This window comes from Penicillium longicatenatum (genome assembly GCF_028827895.1).
Source record: "Penicillium longicatenatum strain IBT 33135 chromosome Unknown contig_1_segment0_segment0, whole genome shotgun sequence".
NCBI lineage: Eukaryota > Fungi > Ascomycota > Eurotiomycetes > Eurotiales > Aspergillaceae > Penicillium > Penicillium longicatenatum.
Window position 1 is genome coordinate 726071 of NW_026643119.1, and position 16333 is coordinate 742403.

General features: G+C 49.5%; 7 protein-coding genes across 7 annotated transcripts; 4 read left to right on the top strand and 3 right to left on the bottom strand.

Moving 5' to 3' along the window:
- Positions 1 to 254: 254 nt before the first annotated feature.
- Positions 255 to 2459, top strand: N7484_001052 (putative metalloreductase transmembrane component; the record flags this gene model as incomplete). Its single annotated transcript, XM_057111472.1, has 1 exon — positions 255 to 2459. One exon carries the CDS (start codon positions 255 to 257, stop codon positions 2457 to 2459), a length of 2205 nt encoding a protein of 734 aa, XP_056976209.1.
- Positions 2460 to 2760: 301 nt separating this feature from the next.
- Positions 2761 to 3786, bottom strand: N7484_001053 (GNAT family N-acetyltransferase; the record flags this gene model as incomplete). Its single annotated transcript, XM_057111473.1, has 1 exon — positions 2761 to 3786. The coding sequence occupies one exon, from the start codon at positions 3784 to 3786 to the stop codon at positions 2761 to 2763; it is 1026 nt and encodes a 341-aa protein (XP_056976210.1).
- Positions 3787 to 4380: 594 nt separating this feature from the next.
- Positions 4381 to 5337, top strand: N7484_001054 (uncharacterized protein; the record flags this gene model as incomplete). Its single annotated transcript, XM_057111474.1, has 1 exon — positions 4381 to 5337. One exon carries the CDS (start codon positions 4381 to 4383, stop codon positions 5335 to 5337), a length of 957 nt encoding a protein of 318 aa, XP_056976211.1.
- A 375-nt stretch (positions 5338 to 5712) lies between these two features.
- Positions 5713 to 6690, bottom strand: N7484_001055 (uncharacterized protein; the record flags this gene model as incomplete). Its single annotated transcript, XM_057111475.1, has 1 exon — positions 5713 to 6690. The coding sequence occupies one exon, from the start codon at positions 6688 to 6690 to the stop codon at positions 5713 to 5715; it is 978 nt and encodes a 325-aa protein (XP_056976212.1).
- A 649-nt stretch (positions 6691 to 7339) lies between these two features.
- N7484_001056 (putative glucan 1,4-alpha-glucosidase) lies at positions 7340 to 9296 on the top strand (the record flags this gene model as incomplete). Its single annotated transcript, XM_057111476.1, has 3 exons — positions 7340 to 7550; positions 7600 to 8434; positions 8501 to 9296. 3 exons carry the CDS (start codon positions 7340 to 7342, stop codon positions 9294 to 9296), a joined length of 1842 nt encoding a protein of 613 aa, XP_056976213.1.
- Positions 9297 to 10796: 1500 nt separating this feature from the next.
- On the top strand, positions 10797 to 12552 carry N7484_001057 (cytochrome P450; the record flags this gene model as incomplete). Its single annotated transcript, XM_057111477.1, has 3 exons — positions 10797 to 10874; positions 10982 to 11596; positions 11656 to 12552. 3 exons carry the CDS (start codon positions 10797 to 10799, stop codon positions 12550 to 12552), a joined length of 1590 nt encoding a protein of 529 aa, XP_056976214.1.
- A 1961-nt stretch (positions 12553 to 14513) lies between these two features.
- glkA (glucokinase glkA) lies at positions 14514 to 16046 on the bottom strand (the record flags this gene model as incomplete). Its single annotated transcript, XM_057111478.1, has 2 exons — positions 14514 to 15800; positions 15864 to 16046. The coding sequence occupies 2 exons, from the start codon at positions 16044 to 16046 to the stop codon at positions 14514 to 14516; spliced, it is 1470 nt and encodes a 489-aa protein (XP_056976215.1).
- Positions 16047 to 16333: the final 287 nt, after the last annotated feature.

Consider the following 16333-nt stretch of genomic DNA (forward strand, 5'->3'; position numbering starts at 1 on the left):
AGGGGGTTCCCCCGATTTTCCCTGTTCCGCTCCCGAACTAGTCAATTGATGTACCTTCGTGCTATCGTGCCGGTATGAACTTCATGCGACGATAGTATTTGGAAGGGCGAGCTCTTCAATATTCTATATTCGAACTCTCAATCGGAAAATAAGGTAGGCTCCACAACGCTGTGGCTGGCAAAACAACAAACTTACCATGCGACCAGAGTATAGGAAACTTGAGTTATATATCGTGCTCAATACTGTGACTTGAAATGTCGGAAATTCTCATTTCCCTCGCTAAGCGAGTGTATGTCGAGGTTACGGCCTCGACAACCACTGCTGAGCAGAATGAAATGAAACGAGACTCTTTCCGTAAGGCTGCTAAATACGGATATGGCTTCATCTACTTTGCAATTTTGCTGTTGGTCATTGCTACGCTCATCCGACTCTACCACGGCTACAGCGACAAGGTACGGATTATTTTGCACAGGGAGAACAATCCTCGAACATTCTATGGCACCTCGACGCCGGACGAATATGAACTTCCCAGTGCCGGCACCGATGCCTCAAGCATGAACTTCTTCCCGACAACGGCATCAAATCCGGCTCCTAGACGTGAATCTCTTCTTCAGAAAGTCATTCGCTTGAATAAGTTGATCGCGTTCTTCCGATGGATCTTTTATCGCCCTATTCCTACTCTTAGCATTCTGGGTATGGAACTTGTGTTCCCATCCTTGGCAGTGGTAGGCATAGTATCAGTCACCTTCATCTTCGTTACTCTATATTGCTTCGTCCCACGACCCTTGTACTATTGGTACATTGCTTTGGGATCACCACCGCTTGCGGTTCGCGCAGGTATGCTAGCCGTCGCCATGATTCCATGGATTGTTGCACTAGCAACAAAAGCCAATTTCATCACAATGATGACTGGAGTAGGCCATGAGCGGCTGAATGGGTTGCATCGCTGGCTCTCTTACATCTGTCTTTTTCTCTGTATTGTCCACGTGGTACCATTCTATGTCACACCGATCTGGACGGGTGATGCCTTGATCAACTACCGAAACTGGATTCAAACAGGTATCTACTATTATGGAAATGGATGGGCAGCATTTGTACCACTGATTGTTCTCTGTGTTCATTCGCTTCCTATCCTTCGGCATCGGATGTATGAGCTTTTTATCTTCATCCATATTCCTGTTTCCTGGATCTTCGTGGCAATGATGTTCTGGCATAGCAAAAATTATCTCAAGTCGTGGGCTTATCTTTGGACGACGGTTGCGATCTGGGTCTCAACATATCTTATCCGCCTGTTCTACCTGAACTGGTCGAATCCCTTCCGGCCATCGTCATTCATGATCGGAGAAGAATCCGCCATCACACTGCTCCCGCAAAATGCTATCAAAGTGACCATCCCCACAAAAATGCGCTGGAGAGCTGGTCAGTATGTCTACCTGCGCATGCCCAGCATTGGCTTCATGGAGAGCCATCCTTTCACAATTGCTTCGCTCTGCAGCGACGACTTTCCATCTGCGTATGGTGAGAAGTACCGCGATATGACACTGGTTTTCCGACCATTTGAAGGTTTCACCCGTAATGTTCTGAAAAAGGCATTAGAATATGGTCCATTCAAAACATATACCGCTTATCTGGAGGGACCTTATGGCGGCATGCAACGCAACATGGCCGCATTCGACGATATAGTCTTTTTCGCCGGTGGAAGTGGCATCACCGCGATTGCCAGCCAGCTTCTGGACCTCATCAAACGGATACGGGATGGCAAAGCGGTCACAAAGTCGATCAAGGTTGTGTGGGCATTAAGATCTGCCGAGACCATGGCGTGGTTCTCAGAGGAACTCCGAATCTGTCGTGATAGTGCACCAGCGAATCTTGTGCATTGCCATTTCTTCCTCACGGGTATGCAGCTAGCTGATCAAGCTGGTCGAGACTTGATTCAGGAGAAGATCTACGGTATGCTCCAAGGCATTGATAAACGAAATTCGGCATATATTCGGGAAGAAGCTGCTGGTGATGCAGAGCGTGAGAAGGAGCTACGCCGGGAGAACGAAGATGGCCTTGCTGCCCTCCCAGGCGCATATACTGCGAACCATGTTCCCACTTCTCGGCATTATATTCCACCGGTGAACATACTGGGATCGCCTGGAGGCAGTAGTCCTGGCTTCGATTTTGGGTTTGGAAATTCAACGCCTGTGTCCCAGAAACAACCTACGCCGCGATACGCATCTTTCCAGCCTTCCCTGCGAAGAGACAACTGGAAGACAGACTATTTCCGACCTGATGTTTCAAAGCTACTAATCGAGTACTCTAGAAGCTTTGGTCGTCGTGCTTGTATCTTTGTCTGTGGCCCACCGAGTCTACGTGTTGAGCTGTCGAATACTGTGGCCAAGCTGCAACTGCAGGTGTTGATGGATAGTTCTAAGGATGAGATCTTTCTGCATGCGGAGAACTATAACCACTAGTCGAGGTCTAACACGCCCCTGTATAATCCTGTCTTTTGCTGTTGATACCCTCGGCGTTTTCATCCTGTCATGAAGATAATGAAGATACTTAGCTATCGAGTTCACATGTTGTAATCAACCTTTTCATTCATAATATCATTCAAAGCCGTCATAAACGTTAGACTCGTTTCAGATATAGGCACTAGTTCACATTGATGCATGAAATGAACCTGCTGTGCAGGCAAAACTTTAATCTGATGAGCGGGTATCCAAACTATATTCAAACTTATGAACGGGCCTGTCAACAGGCCCAGCATGCTCATCATCGCCGTTGCGGGTGGTTTCCCTTCTCTTCCTCAGCCTTGCGTTTCCTTGAAGGTGTGTCATCACTGTCGAGGATTCGTGATTCACTCAATAGCTGCACACCATGATCGCCCTCATCGCTATCTTCTGCCTCAACCTTCTCCCAGTCCTCATCGTCTGCATCATTCGGGGATGAGCTTTCAGCAGCTTCGTTCAGCTCCAGAGAAACCTGTGGCTTCCCCTCCGCCTTCTCGTCCTCCCATTGTACCTCTAGGCGAACGATTTTGGCGCCGGAGGGTTTCAAGCGTCGGTAATAACCTTCAACAATACCGTCCTGCACCTTAAAACCCCTGGACACATACCATCTTAGAGCATCTTCATTCGCTTCGTGAACATGGGCGGTCACTGAACTGATATTATAGTGTTTGACCAACTCAGAAACTTGATTAGAGCTTCCATCCCCAGTCGGTGTAAAGAGTAACGAGTTCAGCAGTGAGGTCGCAACGCCACGGCCACGATGAGCGGATAGAAGATGTAAAGTCTGAATATACAAGTTTGTGGCCTCCCGTCCGTGAATCACCTGCCCGGGATCCTGCTTCTCCAGCCTACACCTAATACCGCCGATCACTTGATCCGTGCCCGGCAAGGATCCGGGGGAGGGCCCTGCGGCGACAGGGTGGTCATGGTATATTGCGACGCGTGAAAGCGACGCGATGACGGGGTCAGTGATCGTACTTGTGTAGAACGAGGTTGGGTAGCGAATAGGCAAGAGAGTAGTCGTGATACGCGTCAAAGAAGGTATATGTACGGTCTTCACAGTCTCTACTGTGATGTAGGGGTGTCCTGTCGCGTAGCCCGTGGGAATTTCATGGGGATATGGCGGGAAAGTGTCCGGGCTGACATTAGGCGGGCCACTCTTTGCGACAGCCGGCGGTTGGAGAGGGGGTGGGTGGATAGGCGGCTTATTTGGACGAGCTGGACGATGTGGCGATGGAGAAGAGGATGAGGTCCTCGACTTTGACTTAGCAAAGAACTGGTAAGCCATCTTTGATAGTAAGAATATAAGCGCAGGTCCCTTTTGAAGTTCAAGTTGTTCAGTTGAATGCGAATGCGGAGATGCGATAAGAGATAAGACAGTGAACAACTTGCTCCAGCCTTCGTTCTCTTCTTCATCTGTATTCATAAGAAAGCTGGACACGGCCCCAGCATTCTATTCTGTTGGTCAGTATTCGCTATTACATTACCCCCAATTCACTGGTATCCATCCACCGGCATCCTTCCCCTCGGAGTCATTCCCCTTCTTGGAGCCGGGGGTGGATCACCTCATTCCACCTCCCGAATTCACTAAACCCACACCCGAGACTATTCACTTCACCATTCAATCTCTCTGACATTGACATCCTGGCAGTTACGAGCCTACTTCAGGGTGTGTGCTTGGTTGGATTTCATATGTCCGACACTCCTCTTTCGGGCCGACTCCGATTTCGTTGCACGCACCTCCCTGCATAGATTTACAGCACATGGAGGAATAAGACAATACACTGGCGCGAAACTACAGATTTGAACTGTGTCGCGGGTAGACACAGTCGGCCATACAGGAACAGTCAATCAATCTGGGGATTCTCCGACGGCTCCGAAAATGGCCGGCTCCAATTCTGCGACGCCGGTTTACCCTGCCGGCACTGTCGCCAAAGTGGTATGTATCTGCCTGGGTATCTACGTTTCTGTCATGCTGGACGTTTCTGATCTTCTTTTCCAGTCGACCGATATCCTCAACGAAACTTTCCACAACATCATTCATGACCTAGTCGCCAAAGTCCACCGAGACGAGAAGGTGGCGCGAATGCGCTCTGCGGTGGTACTCGCGAGACAAAAGGCCGAGGAAGGAGCATACGTGCCGGATGAGTCGCCCAGCAAGTCGATCGTCGATAGCAAGACTAGGGACATGGTTATCGATCCGGTCAAACTAGCAAATACACACCTCGAGACCAACGCCGCAACATTCGACCATGGCAAAGTGTACCTGAAGGGAAACCCGATGAAGACAGTGAAGGAAATCATATGCACAGAATGCCGACTGCCCCGCCTCGCATATCCTCCCACTGGCGCAGGATTCCGACCTCCCCCCGATCCAAATCGCGAATACTGTCAGAACGGACCGATGATCGTGCTACCTGGCCATGACGTCCACGGCAAGCTCTTCGCCATCATGCCAAATCCCAAGAAAAAGAAGACAGAAAAAGACAGCACGATTCCCGAAGTCCCGACGAGCAAGTGTCCCGTCTGCCCCCGATACTTTGTCATGAACCGCGTGGCCCAGCATCTGGACCGCTGCATGAACATCTCCGGTCGTGGTAGCACTCGCAACAAAACACCGACGGACAGCGGTGCTAGTGGCGCCAACAGTCCCACCTCCTCTGCACCAAAACGTGCTCACACCGACGAAGATGAGGGCAGCCCCAGCCCAACAAAGAAGAAGAAGCCGAACGCGCCCAAGAAGGCCTCTACAAACAAGCCCGGGCCTAGTAAGCTGAAGAACTCGTTCACGGTGGAGGACCACGAGGATGATATCAAGAGCGAGAATGCGGATGCGTGAACTAGGCGATGTCGTGGTGCTTCATTTTCGGTCATCTCGGTGTCTTCGGCGTTACAGTTTTGCTTCTTTCGTGTCATGGCGTCTGTGGGTTGGTTTTATCCGAGAATTTGCATAGATGACGATGATGAATCGGGTGGGACAGGATTGTATATTACTACTCCATAATTGCAAGGCATAGTCGTTATGGACTTGAACTGCTTCAAATCAATGTGACAAGCACTTTACAAAGAACAATGTAAGACTAGACTAGAGCTGAGCATTTATGATCTAATTATTCGTGAACATAGATAGCACAATCCACACACGAGCCACACTAAAGTAGCTGCTAAGTATAGTCTATGCAATATACTCTAGAGCTCCGATGTCTACATCTTATTAGCCAATATACCCTGCATACCGAGACCACTCCGAATCCTCACACAACCCCCGAATCTCCCAATCTTTCAAACAAAGAAGTACATCAACACTCCCATCATCCATCACAGGCAAGAAAAACAACAATCCCTGCACAGGTTTTGACTTGGGCCTCCGCACAAAAGCTGGTTTCCCCAGCAATCCATATTCAAGTCTATGCGTCGCAGCACCAGCCCACGACGAAGCATTAACCCACGTATCAGGATTAAACCCATCGACAAAACCTATTGTGCTTTTATCTGCTTCCTCTGCTATCAACGTGGCGAGGCTGCGAAGGAAATACTGATCCCTAACCCGCCGGACGTCCTGACGTAAACGGACGGCAACGTCTGCTAGGGAGGACTGTTCCATCTCGTGAAATGTCATCTGTGAGGATGTTTTCATTACTGTTACGCCCATGTATTCGATTTGAATATTAAGTGTTCGTCGAAGCTCAATTGCGCGTGAGAAGCCTGTGATAGTATCTAAATTCTGGTGAAGGTGCTGGTGCCGAATAGCACTGAGTCGCTTCCAGACAAAGGCGCTTAGAGCATCGTCTGTTGACGGTGTCTGGGCGAGAGTACTAATTTGAGCCAGATCAGATGCCCCGAAACGGAAGTAGTGGAAGGCAGGCCTAGACTCTGGTGGGGGATTGGGACGCTGCGTGGGTGTGAATGAGGATGGACAACGCATCTTAGAATGATCACAGCGTTTGATCCCGGGACCAAGTAGGGGAAACATACTAAGACGATCCCGAGTATTAGCCGCAATGGCCGCATCACTGAATTCAACATCTTGGAGCGCGGTGGATAGTAGCTGGAAGAACTGATCGATGCCACCCATGTCTAGGATGTTATGCTGTGCGGCGCAGTCGAGTACTACGCCGCCTTGTATCCAGCTGGCTGTCAAGGTCAACACGGGTGCCGGGTTGGCTTCTGTTTCCTCGTATGTATCTGGCATAGCTGTTTCTGTTGAGAGTAGGCTTCCATCTAGTTGGTCACTGGAAGCTTTGGCGTGGACTATCTCGTTGAAAGATGGGCAGTCTTTAGATAGATCTTGGATTTTGAGGATGTTTTCTGTTTGTGGGCATTGGGCTACCGTGAAGCTGCCCGTACAGCCTAGGCTTGTATTTAAGTTTATCACTGCGCCACCGAGCCACGGGAGGGCTGATGTAATCTTATGGGTTGCTGCTTGGAGATGTGCAGCGATTGTTTCTCGAGATGCTGTTGCGGGATGAGAGAAACATGCGGCTAGGTGGGTGTATCCTTTCATTCGAGGTAATTGTCCCCATATATCTTGCATTCCAGGAAATACACTCATTGCGACGTTTCTTGATTCTTTGCAAGTCATTTCCTTGTATAGAGGCGCAACATACTTCGGGGCGTAGGTAATTTTCAAGAAGCTTGAACCACTCGGCAAGTATGAGTGGAGCTCGGAAGTCGGGAAATTATCGGTAATTAGTATGGAGGAGCTGCTTCTCCGCATTGCACGAACTTGATTTACTGAAGAACGCTGAAGAAAATATAAATACTGCTAGAGTCACATTGGTACTCGAGTTACGAGCGAATTGTGGTTTCTTTCGATTCTGGGGTTTTTTTGCTCATTCAAAATGCGGTCAGCTTTTTTAACCCTTGCTGGAGTCCTTGTGGGAGGACAGCTGGCAGCCGCAAATCCCTTGAGTTCCCTAGACTCGTTCATATCGAAGGAAGGCCTACGGTCGTACCAGGGTATAATCGACAATCTGGGGAACAAGGGTGCGAAAGCCCCTGGTACCGCCGCTGGCTTGTTTGTTGCCAGTCCCAACACTGCGGATCCAGACTGTAAGTGAATAAGACACCAATTGTTTGCAATTCTAATTGTATCTCTCAGACTTTTATACATGGACTCGTGATTCCGCATTGACTTTCAAATGCTTGATTGATCTGTTCGAGAGTGGTAATTCCAAATTCGGCTTGAAGAAGAGCGAGTTGGAAACCGATATTCGAAACTATGTCTCTTCGCAAGCAGTTTTGCAGAATGTATCCAATCCATCTGGGACCCTGGAGGATGGTTCAGGTCTCGGTGAGCCCAAGTTTGAAGTTAACTTGAATCCCTTCACTGGTTCCTGGGGCCGGCCTCAGCGAGACGGTCCCGCTCTCCGGGCGACTGCTTTGATCACATACACGAACTACCTGCTTTCCAAGGGTCAGAAGTCAGAGGCAGTAAATATCATGTGGCCTATTATCTCAAATGATTTGGCATATGTTGGCCAGTACTGGAATAATACCGGTTTTGACCTCTGGGAGGAGCTTGATGGATCTTCATTTTTCACATTGGCCGTTCAACACCGTGCTTTGGTGCAGGGAGCTACTCTGGCACGAAAGCTTGGCAAGTCATGCCCTGCTTGTTCATCTCAGGCACCCCAGGTTCTGTGCTTCCTGCAGAGTTTTTGGAATGGAAAATACATCACTGCAAATATCAATCTCGACACCAGCCGTACTGGTATTGATGCAAACTCCATTTTGGGAAGCATTCACACCTTTGATCCCGAAGCTTTGTGCGATGATTCGACTTTCCAGCCTTGCTCTGCCAGGGCGCTGGCCAACCACAAGGTCTATGTCGATGCTTTCCGTTCAATCTATAAAATCAATGGTGGCATTTCCGAGGGTTCTGCTACCAATGTTGGCCGCTATCCAGAAGATGTCTACCAAGGAGGTAACCCATGGTGAGTTGATCTCTTATACTTTCGTCTTTCCCAGCTCTTGGAAGCTAACAAAGAGATACTATATAGGTATCTCACTACCCTGGCATCCGCTGAGTTGCTATATGATGCCTTGTATCAGTGGAACAAGATTGGCGCCCTTGAGGTGACTGAGACCTCGCTGGCGTTCTTCAGGGATTTCCACTCATCTGTGAAGACTGGCTCCTACTCGGCAAAGAGTCAGACTTACAAGACACTCACATCCTCCATCCGCACCTATGCCGACGGCTTCGTCGGCCTTGTACAGAAATACACCCCTGGCAACGGCTCATTGGCAGAGCAGTACAACCGAAACACCAGTGTCCCACTCTCAGCAAATGATCTGACATGGTCGTTTGCTTCCTTTTTGACAGCAGTTCAACGCCGAGAATCGATCGTGCCTGGCTCGTGGGGCGAGAAATCCGCCAAAACTATCCCAACTACATGCTCTGCTTCACCTGTGACCGGAACCTACAAGGCTGCCACTTCGACATTCCCTACTTCCACTGTTGGCTGTGTTCCCGCAACTGATGTCGTACCCATTACATTCTACGTCATCGAGAATACTTATTATGGAGAAAACGTTTACATCGCCGGTAATATCAGTGCACTCGGCAATTGGGATACTAGTGATGGATTAGCACTCAGTGCTGGACTTTACACTGAGACGGACAATCTGTGGTTTGGTAGTCTGGAACTTGTTACTGCAGGTACTCCATTCGAGTACAAGTACTACAAGATTGAGCCGAATGGCACGGTTACCTGGGAATCGGGTGACAATCGGGTTTCTGTGGTGCCCACTGGCTGCCCTATCCAGCCCAGACTACACGATGTGTGGCGATCTTGATTTTCTTGTGAATTATGACCAGATAGTGGGAAAGCAGTGTTTCCACTGCAGAATCCTCTGAATGTTGCTATCATAATGAGAATGTTGTCCGTTGGCTCTTTCCAACTGCTTACTATTCACGTGGGCTGATTTTGTGCATCCCTATATAGATAACAAAATATCTGGACCTTAATTTAGATATCCATTTGAGCTGTACTCTTCATATTTTTTGTCTTGTATTCCAAAGTTCTCTTGAATTCGACAGTTTCATTCAATGTTCTCCGACCATGAGAAATCGGTCTTCCCTGAGTATGTTTTATAAGCATATCCTCCCGGGACACTCATTCGAAATTGTGACTGTCGCTTGGAATTCAAGAGCTGTCCAGACTAGGAATACTAATAATGCATAACACGTCTTCACATCTAGACCAGCTTGGAAGTTTGCGGATCTTTCAATCTATCGCTGTAAAATTGACGCCAAGGGCCCTAGCTTGGATTCAGTTAATTTTAGCGGCTTATCTGGGTAAGCTAGCGTTGACTGGCTTGGTCAGAGCCGGCTTCTTGTCGGTGGTAGATTGATGGGGCCTGTATCGCACGTCTTAGCGGGCAAAACGGCTGCGAGATCGGAGAGCTCGGGGCGGAAATAGAAAACCGACGTGTACAGGATGACATTATGTAAATAGTCAGCGCCCGGGTGGATCTTGAAGGTGGACTCATAAAACATAAATACTTATGCTGTGTGATATGATTCTGAGACTGGTGAAGGAATTTACGGCTTCGTGCAACTTAGCTATCCGTGAGAAGTAGAAAAGCTCGACCACCTTGAACCTTGAAATCGACTTGCTCCTAAGAAAATGCCACGAGATTCGGATTCTTCGGCATGGATAGTTGACACTGATCCGCACCAGCGGAGTATCCAAATGTACGGGTATCGGCGGTGCACATCTTGGAAAGTACCACTGGAAGCCGCAGTGGGTACTCAATTGAGGGGCAGCTAGTTCACTACATTGATGGAGCCCCAAAGTGATCAGCTTTATCGTGGACAGGTGTCTACAGACATGAAAGAGAGACATCTAAGCCATATGCATAATCTGTCATCAAGCAATCAAACTTAGAAGCTTTCACATTAAACTTTTTTGAATTTCCCATATAATTGCACAGATTGATGCAATTCATCCCCCACAATTTCCACGAGCGAATAGCAATTTAAGCATAAGTCACCCGAAAGCCGTGTGGGGTTGAGTTTTGCTCCATCCCTCTCGTTGACAAACCACCTAGACTCGCGGTGAAACATGAAATATCCGATTTTACCCGCAAGATAGGATAAACGCGAGCTCTCATTCCCCATCCGTCAGCATTCCAAGCTAAACCCTGTGCATTTGGGCGGGATCCGTCGTCATAGACACCGAACTCGGCTGGGCGCGGATACCCGCGGTGGCAGATCAGGTGCAAGTATAAAGTCCCTCGCAACCAAAGATAAGCAACACGAAACTAATCACAGATGACGTGTGAACAGACATCATGCTCGTCGAACCGGTGTTAAATTCCATGACTATAAAGGGGGTGGTGTTGGATTTGGCCGCGGTGCTAGGCGTTCTGGTATGTATATTCTCTCAGCCGCTTTGATAGGCGTGGTGATCTATGCATGATTTGCTTTTTCTTACCTGCAGTACATGTACCTCTAACGTGAAAGTAAAAATGAACAGACAATCGCCTTCGCGCTATACAATCGTCTCGTTCATCCACTCCGTCGTATCCCAGGTCCTTTCCTCGCTTCTCTCACACCCTGGGTCCAGCTCTACCACGGTCTAAAAGGTGATCGACACCTGTGGCTACATGATTTACACAAGAAGTACGGAACGCATGTGCGAGTTGCGCCGAATTTTGTCTCGGTAAATAGCGATCGTGGCCTGCATGATATCTACGGTCATGGGAAGCGGATTCAGAAAGCAGATTTCTATAATGCGTTCCCGGCCATCAAGGGCGTGTATAACACGCACAACGCCATTGATAAGACCATGCATGGGCGGAAAAGACGTGTGCTCAGTCAGGCATTTTCAGAGGCGGCTTTGAAGGGCATGGAGGATGTGATGCTGCTGCATGTGCGACAGCTCTGTGCCTCCCTGGCGGGTTACAGCGCGAATGAGGATAGTCCACCCGACTCCAAGGGCGTGGTGCGGAATATGGGAGATTGGTTCAGTTACCTTTCGTATGATGTGATGGGAGAGCTGTGCTTTGGAAAAAGCTTTGATATGCTTATTGCTGATGGAAAGAGACATATGATCGGGTTGGTGGATCGAGCCGCGAACCGGCATTACGTCGTAAGTCCAAAGACCTGTCTTGTATGTTTCAGCGTGAAAAGACTCTAACAGTCATTAAGTGTGGCCTCTGGATGCCTCTTGATCGCTGGCATCTCGACCAAATCTTCATCCGACAACTCACCCAAGACCGATGGAACTTCATTATGAATTCTCGCGTGGAGGCGAATAAGCGTGCACAGGAACGAGCCATGGCCGGCCGTGAAGCGAAAAAGGACTTCTTTTACTACCTACTCAACGCCAAAGACCCCGAAACAGGCAAAGGTCTAACAACTCCAGAACTCTGGGGTGAAGCTAATGTCCTGATGATCGCGGGCAGCGACACGACCTCCACAACACTCGCCGCCACCCTCTTCCATCTTGTCCGGTCGCCAGCAGCACAGGCCAAACTACGCAAAGAAGTCCGCGATGCTTTTACCCACGTCGAAGAGATTATTAGTGGCACCAGACTAAATGAGCTGGTATACCTGAAAGCATGTATCGATGAGGCACTTCGACTTGCGCCCGCTGTACCTGGTGCCATCCCTCGCCAGGTCATGGAAGGCGGCGCAATGGTCGACGGAGTCTTCCTACCCGCTGGAACAGACTGCGGTACGCCTGTCTACTCCATCCACAGACAGGAGCAGTACTACCGCTCAGCAGAGAAGTTCGTGCCCGAGCGCTGGATTGAGGGCGCCACGTGCTCGGTATCTGGCGCCGAGTGGACAACTACCAAGGAGGAGATTGAGATCGCTCGTCGAGCATTCTGCCCATTTAGTATCGGGCCCCGTGGGTGCATAGGAAAGAGCATGGCTTTCATGGAGATGCGGCTTACATTGGCGCGACTGGTCTTCCTATTTGATATGACTTTGGCTGATCGCGTTGGCGAGGATGCGGGCGGCCATTTGGCGCTTGTGGATCACTTTACCAGTGCGAAGAATGGGCCCAATGTAGAGTTTCAAAAAGCGATTGCAGCCTAGGGATTTGCACTTGTCATTTCAGTCAATGATATTATGAAAGAATTCAATCAAGGAGAAAATAAAGTGTAAACGAGGCTGTAGTTCGGAACGGAGTAACGATAAGAATCCTTATCATCTCGAAGGTTAGTCAGGACACGTTTGCGCGTCTTGGCAGCCCCCAGCTCAATCACGACAATCTCAATAGACCCCCAATAACCCTTCAGGACGCCTAGAACTCCTCGCTGAGTATTCTATGGCTGGCTCGGTGGTACTAAGATTATGCCGTCGCCTCTGACTGTGACGTTCGTTCAGTCGACGTTTCTCAATGCCTTGTCCAATATCCTAGCACAGCTGATCGACCAGCGCAACAACACCGTGAGTGACTGCATTTGCAGAGGAAACTATGAGCAGAAATGTGAAATCCCACAGAAGAATGATAAGGCTAATTCATGATTCAGACACCCTTCGCGCTTAACACCCTAGCGCTACTGCAATTCATCACTTATGGCATTTTGATCGTGCCGATCAATTTCTACTGGCAACGCGCCCTGGAGGCGCGGTATCCTGGTTTTCCATCACGCGCTGAGATAGGCAATGTCTTTCGGTGCTCATCACGGTCTTGTTCCTTGAAATCAGTGCTTTCATTTTCATTCATTCGTTCTTTATTCTCCTCGTCCGCTTCGGATGACTCTCTTCCATCCCACAAGGATAAGGAGAAATGGGCCCCACGAGCTAGGAAGTCCGGTCTGCATAGCTTTGCGATGAAATTTCTTCTTGATCAGACGGTTGCGGGCGTTATGAACATTGTGCTATTTATCGTCCTGATTCATTTCTTAAAGGGAGAGACCTTGAAGCGGCTGTGGGAGTTGGTTTTAGAGGTATGTCGCTTTTCCCAGTCTTGGTCTTCTTTTTTCGGTGCTAATTTGTCTAGGATTTCCGTCCTATCATGATTGCAAGGATGAAGTATCGTCCTGTTGTCTCTACTTTGATGTATACTGTCATACCGGTCGACCGTCGCGTCGTTTTTGGAAGTGCTTGTGGGGTTATTTGGGGTATTTACCTGAGTCTTTACGCAGCGGTTTAGTCTGTCATCCTATATTTCCTATATTTCAATGTTCTTTATAGCAGGTCTTTGAACCGAGCGGGTTTATATCATAAGGGGATTTAGAAGTCCACGTCTGATTCAATTTGCATATCAGCATGATTACTGAGAACGCTCCCTGGTAGAATCACGCATGAAACGTTTCATAGGAATAATTTCGAAACAGTGATCGATGTCAATCTACCGCGTTAGGCATAGTGCTTACGGGTACAGCCGGCGATTAGGGTAAAGCTGGGGTAGTTTGTGACACCACATGTGTATTGGTCTACCTTCTATCGGCAGGCAGATGTGGTGGTGATCAAGTATTCAGTGGCCCTGAGACATCTTTTATCTACTTCGCCATCTTTCAAAAAAGCATCGCGTGAAACTGCGGCAGATCGGCAGATCAAGAAACTGCTTTGAATGTTTGATTGGAAATTGATCCATAGATGCAAAAATGTACTGAGATTGGATGCCCTCCCGCGCCAGATGGCGCAACTCCATAAGACCGGATCAAAGCTAATGATACATTCTGCTGCAAGAACTAGGCAAGAGCAGAATTGATAGGTGAATAGATGAACTATAAAGACGTGACGCGTGAAACTGCTGGTCCCACAGGTATCAATCCCTGTTTATTTCCCGGCTGGCTTGCGCTGAGCAGCTATACCTTGGAATGGGCCATGCAAAGAAAATGGGTAAAGGATGGGCAGGTGAGATGAGATACAGAGATACCAATGGTACTCAGACCAAGGCTAAGTACGCTTTTGACATGTCACAATGACAAGCTCAAGATCACCAATGACGACTGGCCCAGCCAGCGAGTAACAGCCCAAAGAAGTAGAATTGTAGAGATGTGGCAAAGGTGAGGTGATTTGATGAATCTCAAATGACGACCTCAGGCTTATTCGTGGGGGTTCTGCAAGGTCTCATCCTTGCTAGCGACCAAGGCGATCAGGGCAGCACCAACACCGCTGCCATCCTTGGAAATTCCAATGCGGACCTTCTTCTCGCCGGCAGCGCCAACCTCGGTAACTTCCCGGAGAGCATCGCGCAGGTGGCCCTCGAAGTTGGGGTAGAACTCGACGACACTGCCATCAACGCCAACGTCAACCATGTCATCTGTCTGGAGCTTGCCAGTGTGGATAAGGATGGCCGCAAGGGGAATGGCGCTGAGACGAGCGGCGCGCTTGCCAATAGCGTGGGTCAGGATCTTGACTGCTTGACAGTCCTCATTACTGGCGTTCTCGATGTTCAGGTGGTCCTTGAGAGCAGCCTTGATATCGGTCATCTGAGGGGTTGCATCGGCCTCGACCGCACTGAGCAAGCTGGTGTCAAGACCCCACTGGCGGTAGAGAAGGCCATCGGAAGTAATCGAGGCACCAGAGAAAAGACCGACTTTGGAGTCTTTGTGCAGAGCCACTAAAGCCCGACGCAGGATCTCACCCAGGAACATTCCAGAGACTCGCTTCTCGAACATCTGGATTCCAGGGTTGTTGCTATCCGCATCCAATTCACGGTCATAGACGGTGCTGGGCAACACGCTTAATTGGTTGTCAAAGCTACCCCACTCAGCGTTGATGATCATCTCGCCAGTCTGGGTATCGAAGTGTGCGTTCTTCATGTGCTGCAGCTTGGTGATCTTATCGATCTTCTCAACGTATGCGCCGTTGGTTCCTGTACCGAAGATAGCACCGAGAAGAGTACCGGTCTCACCGGGAGAGGTGTAAGAGCGAGCCATCAGAGTACCAACGGTGTCGTTGACCAGGGCGGCCACGCGAACGGGCAGCTCAAGGTCGTCAATGGCAGACTGAAGCAGCGCGCACACATCGTGACCAACCGCATCGGGAATGTTGAAGCCCTTGGTCCACCGGATCAGAGTACCGGAGTTGATACCATCCTGACGCACGGGGAAACTGAATGTGAAACCGAGATCGAACAGCTCCTCCACACCCTTGCCCTCCCGTTTCCGACGCTGGTGAGCCTCAAAGTGCTCATTGTGGTGGATGCGCAAGAAAGCCTCGATCTGGCGAGCGAGGAAAGTAAAAAGGTCCTTGGAGGTTCCGGAGGCCATGAGTTCCCGGGGAATCATGATCTTGGACTGGGTGAGGGAGAAGGTGGTATCGCCGTGCAGCTGAACGGAGCAAACACGGAAGTTGGTGCCACCCAGATCAACAGCCAGGTACAGACCCTAATGCATAGTGTCAGCTTTGGGAGGGGTCTTTCGGGGCGCAGTCAGATCGCATCACGGTACCTTCTCCGTGCCATTGGGCACCGCGGTCACGAACGTTGGGATCTGGCTCAAAGTGGTGTTTTCCTGTGCCAAACCCTCGTTGGACTGACGGATGTATTCAGCAACCCCGCGCTGGACCTGAGCGGCGGGGTAATCGAACTCGCGCGCAATGCGCGTGGCCTCGGCCAACAGCGGGGAGGACATGGCGGGGCACGGAAGGTAATGCTGGCGGAGAAAGAGGAATAGAATAGAGAAGAGAAGGATAAGGATATCCTGGAGGGAAGGAATAGTGTAAGAATGTAAGGAGAAGCTTAGAAGATAGAAAAGAAAATAAAGAGAAAAAAGTGGGAGGAGGGGTTCACTTCCCATGAGGTCAGTTCCCTTGGCAGTCGATTGCGGTACGAGACTCGACTACGTATTGCCACTAAGACACTTCGAAAACACCGGGTTCGCCGGAGTCCCTTGGGCTGTATCTTTTTCCCCAGAGTCGG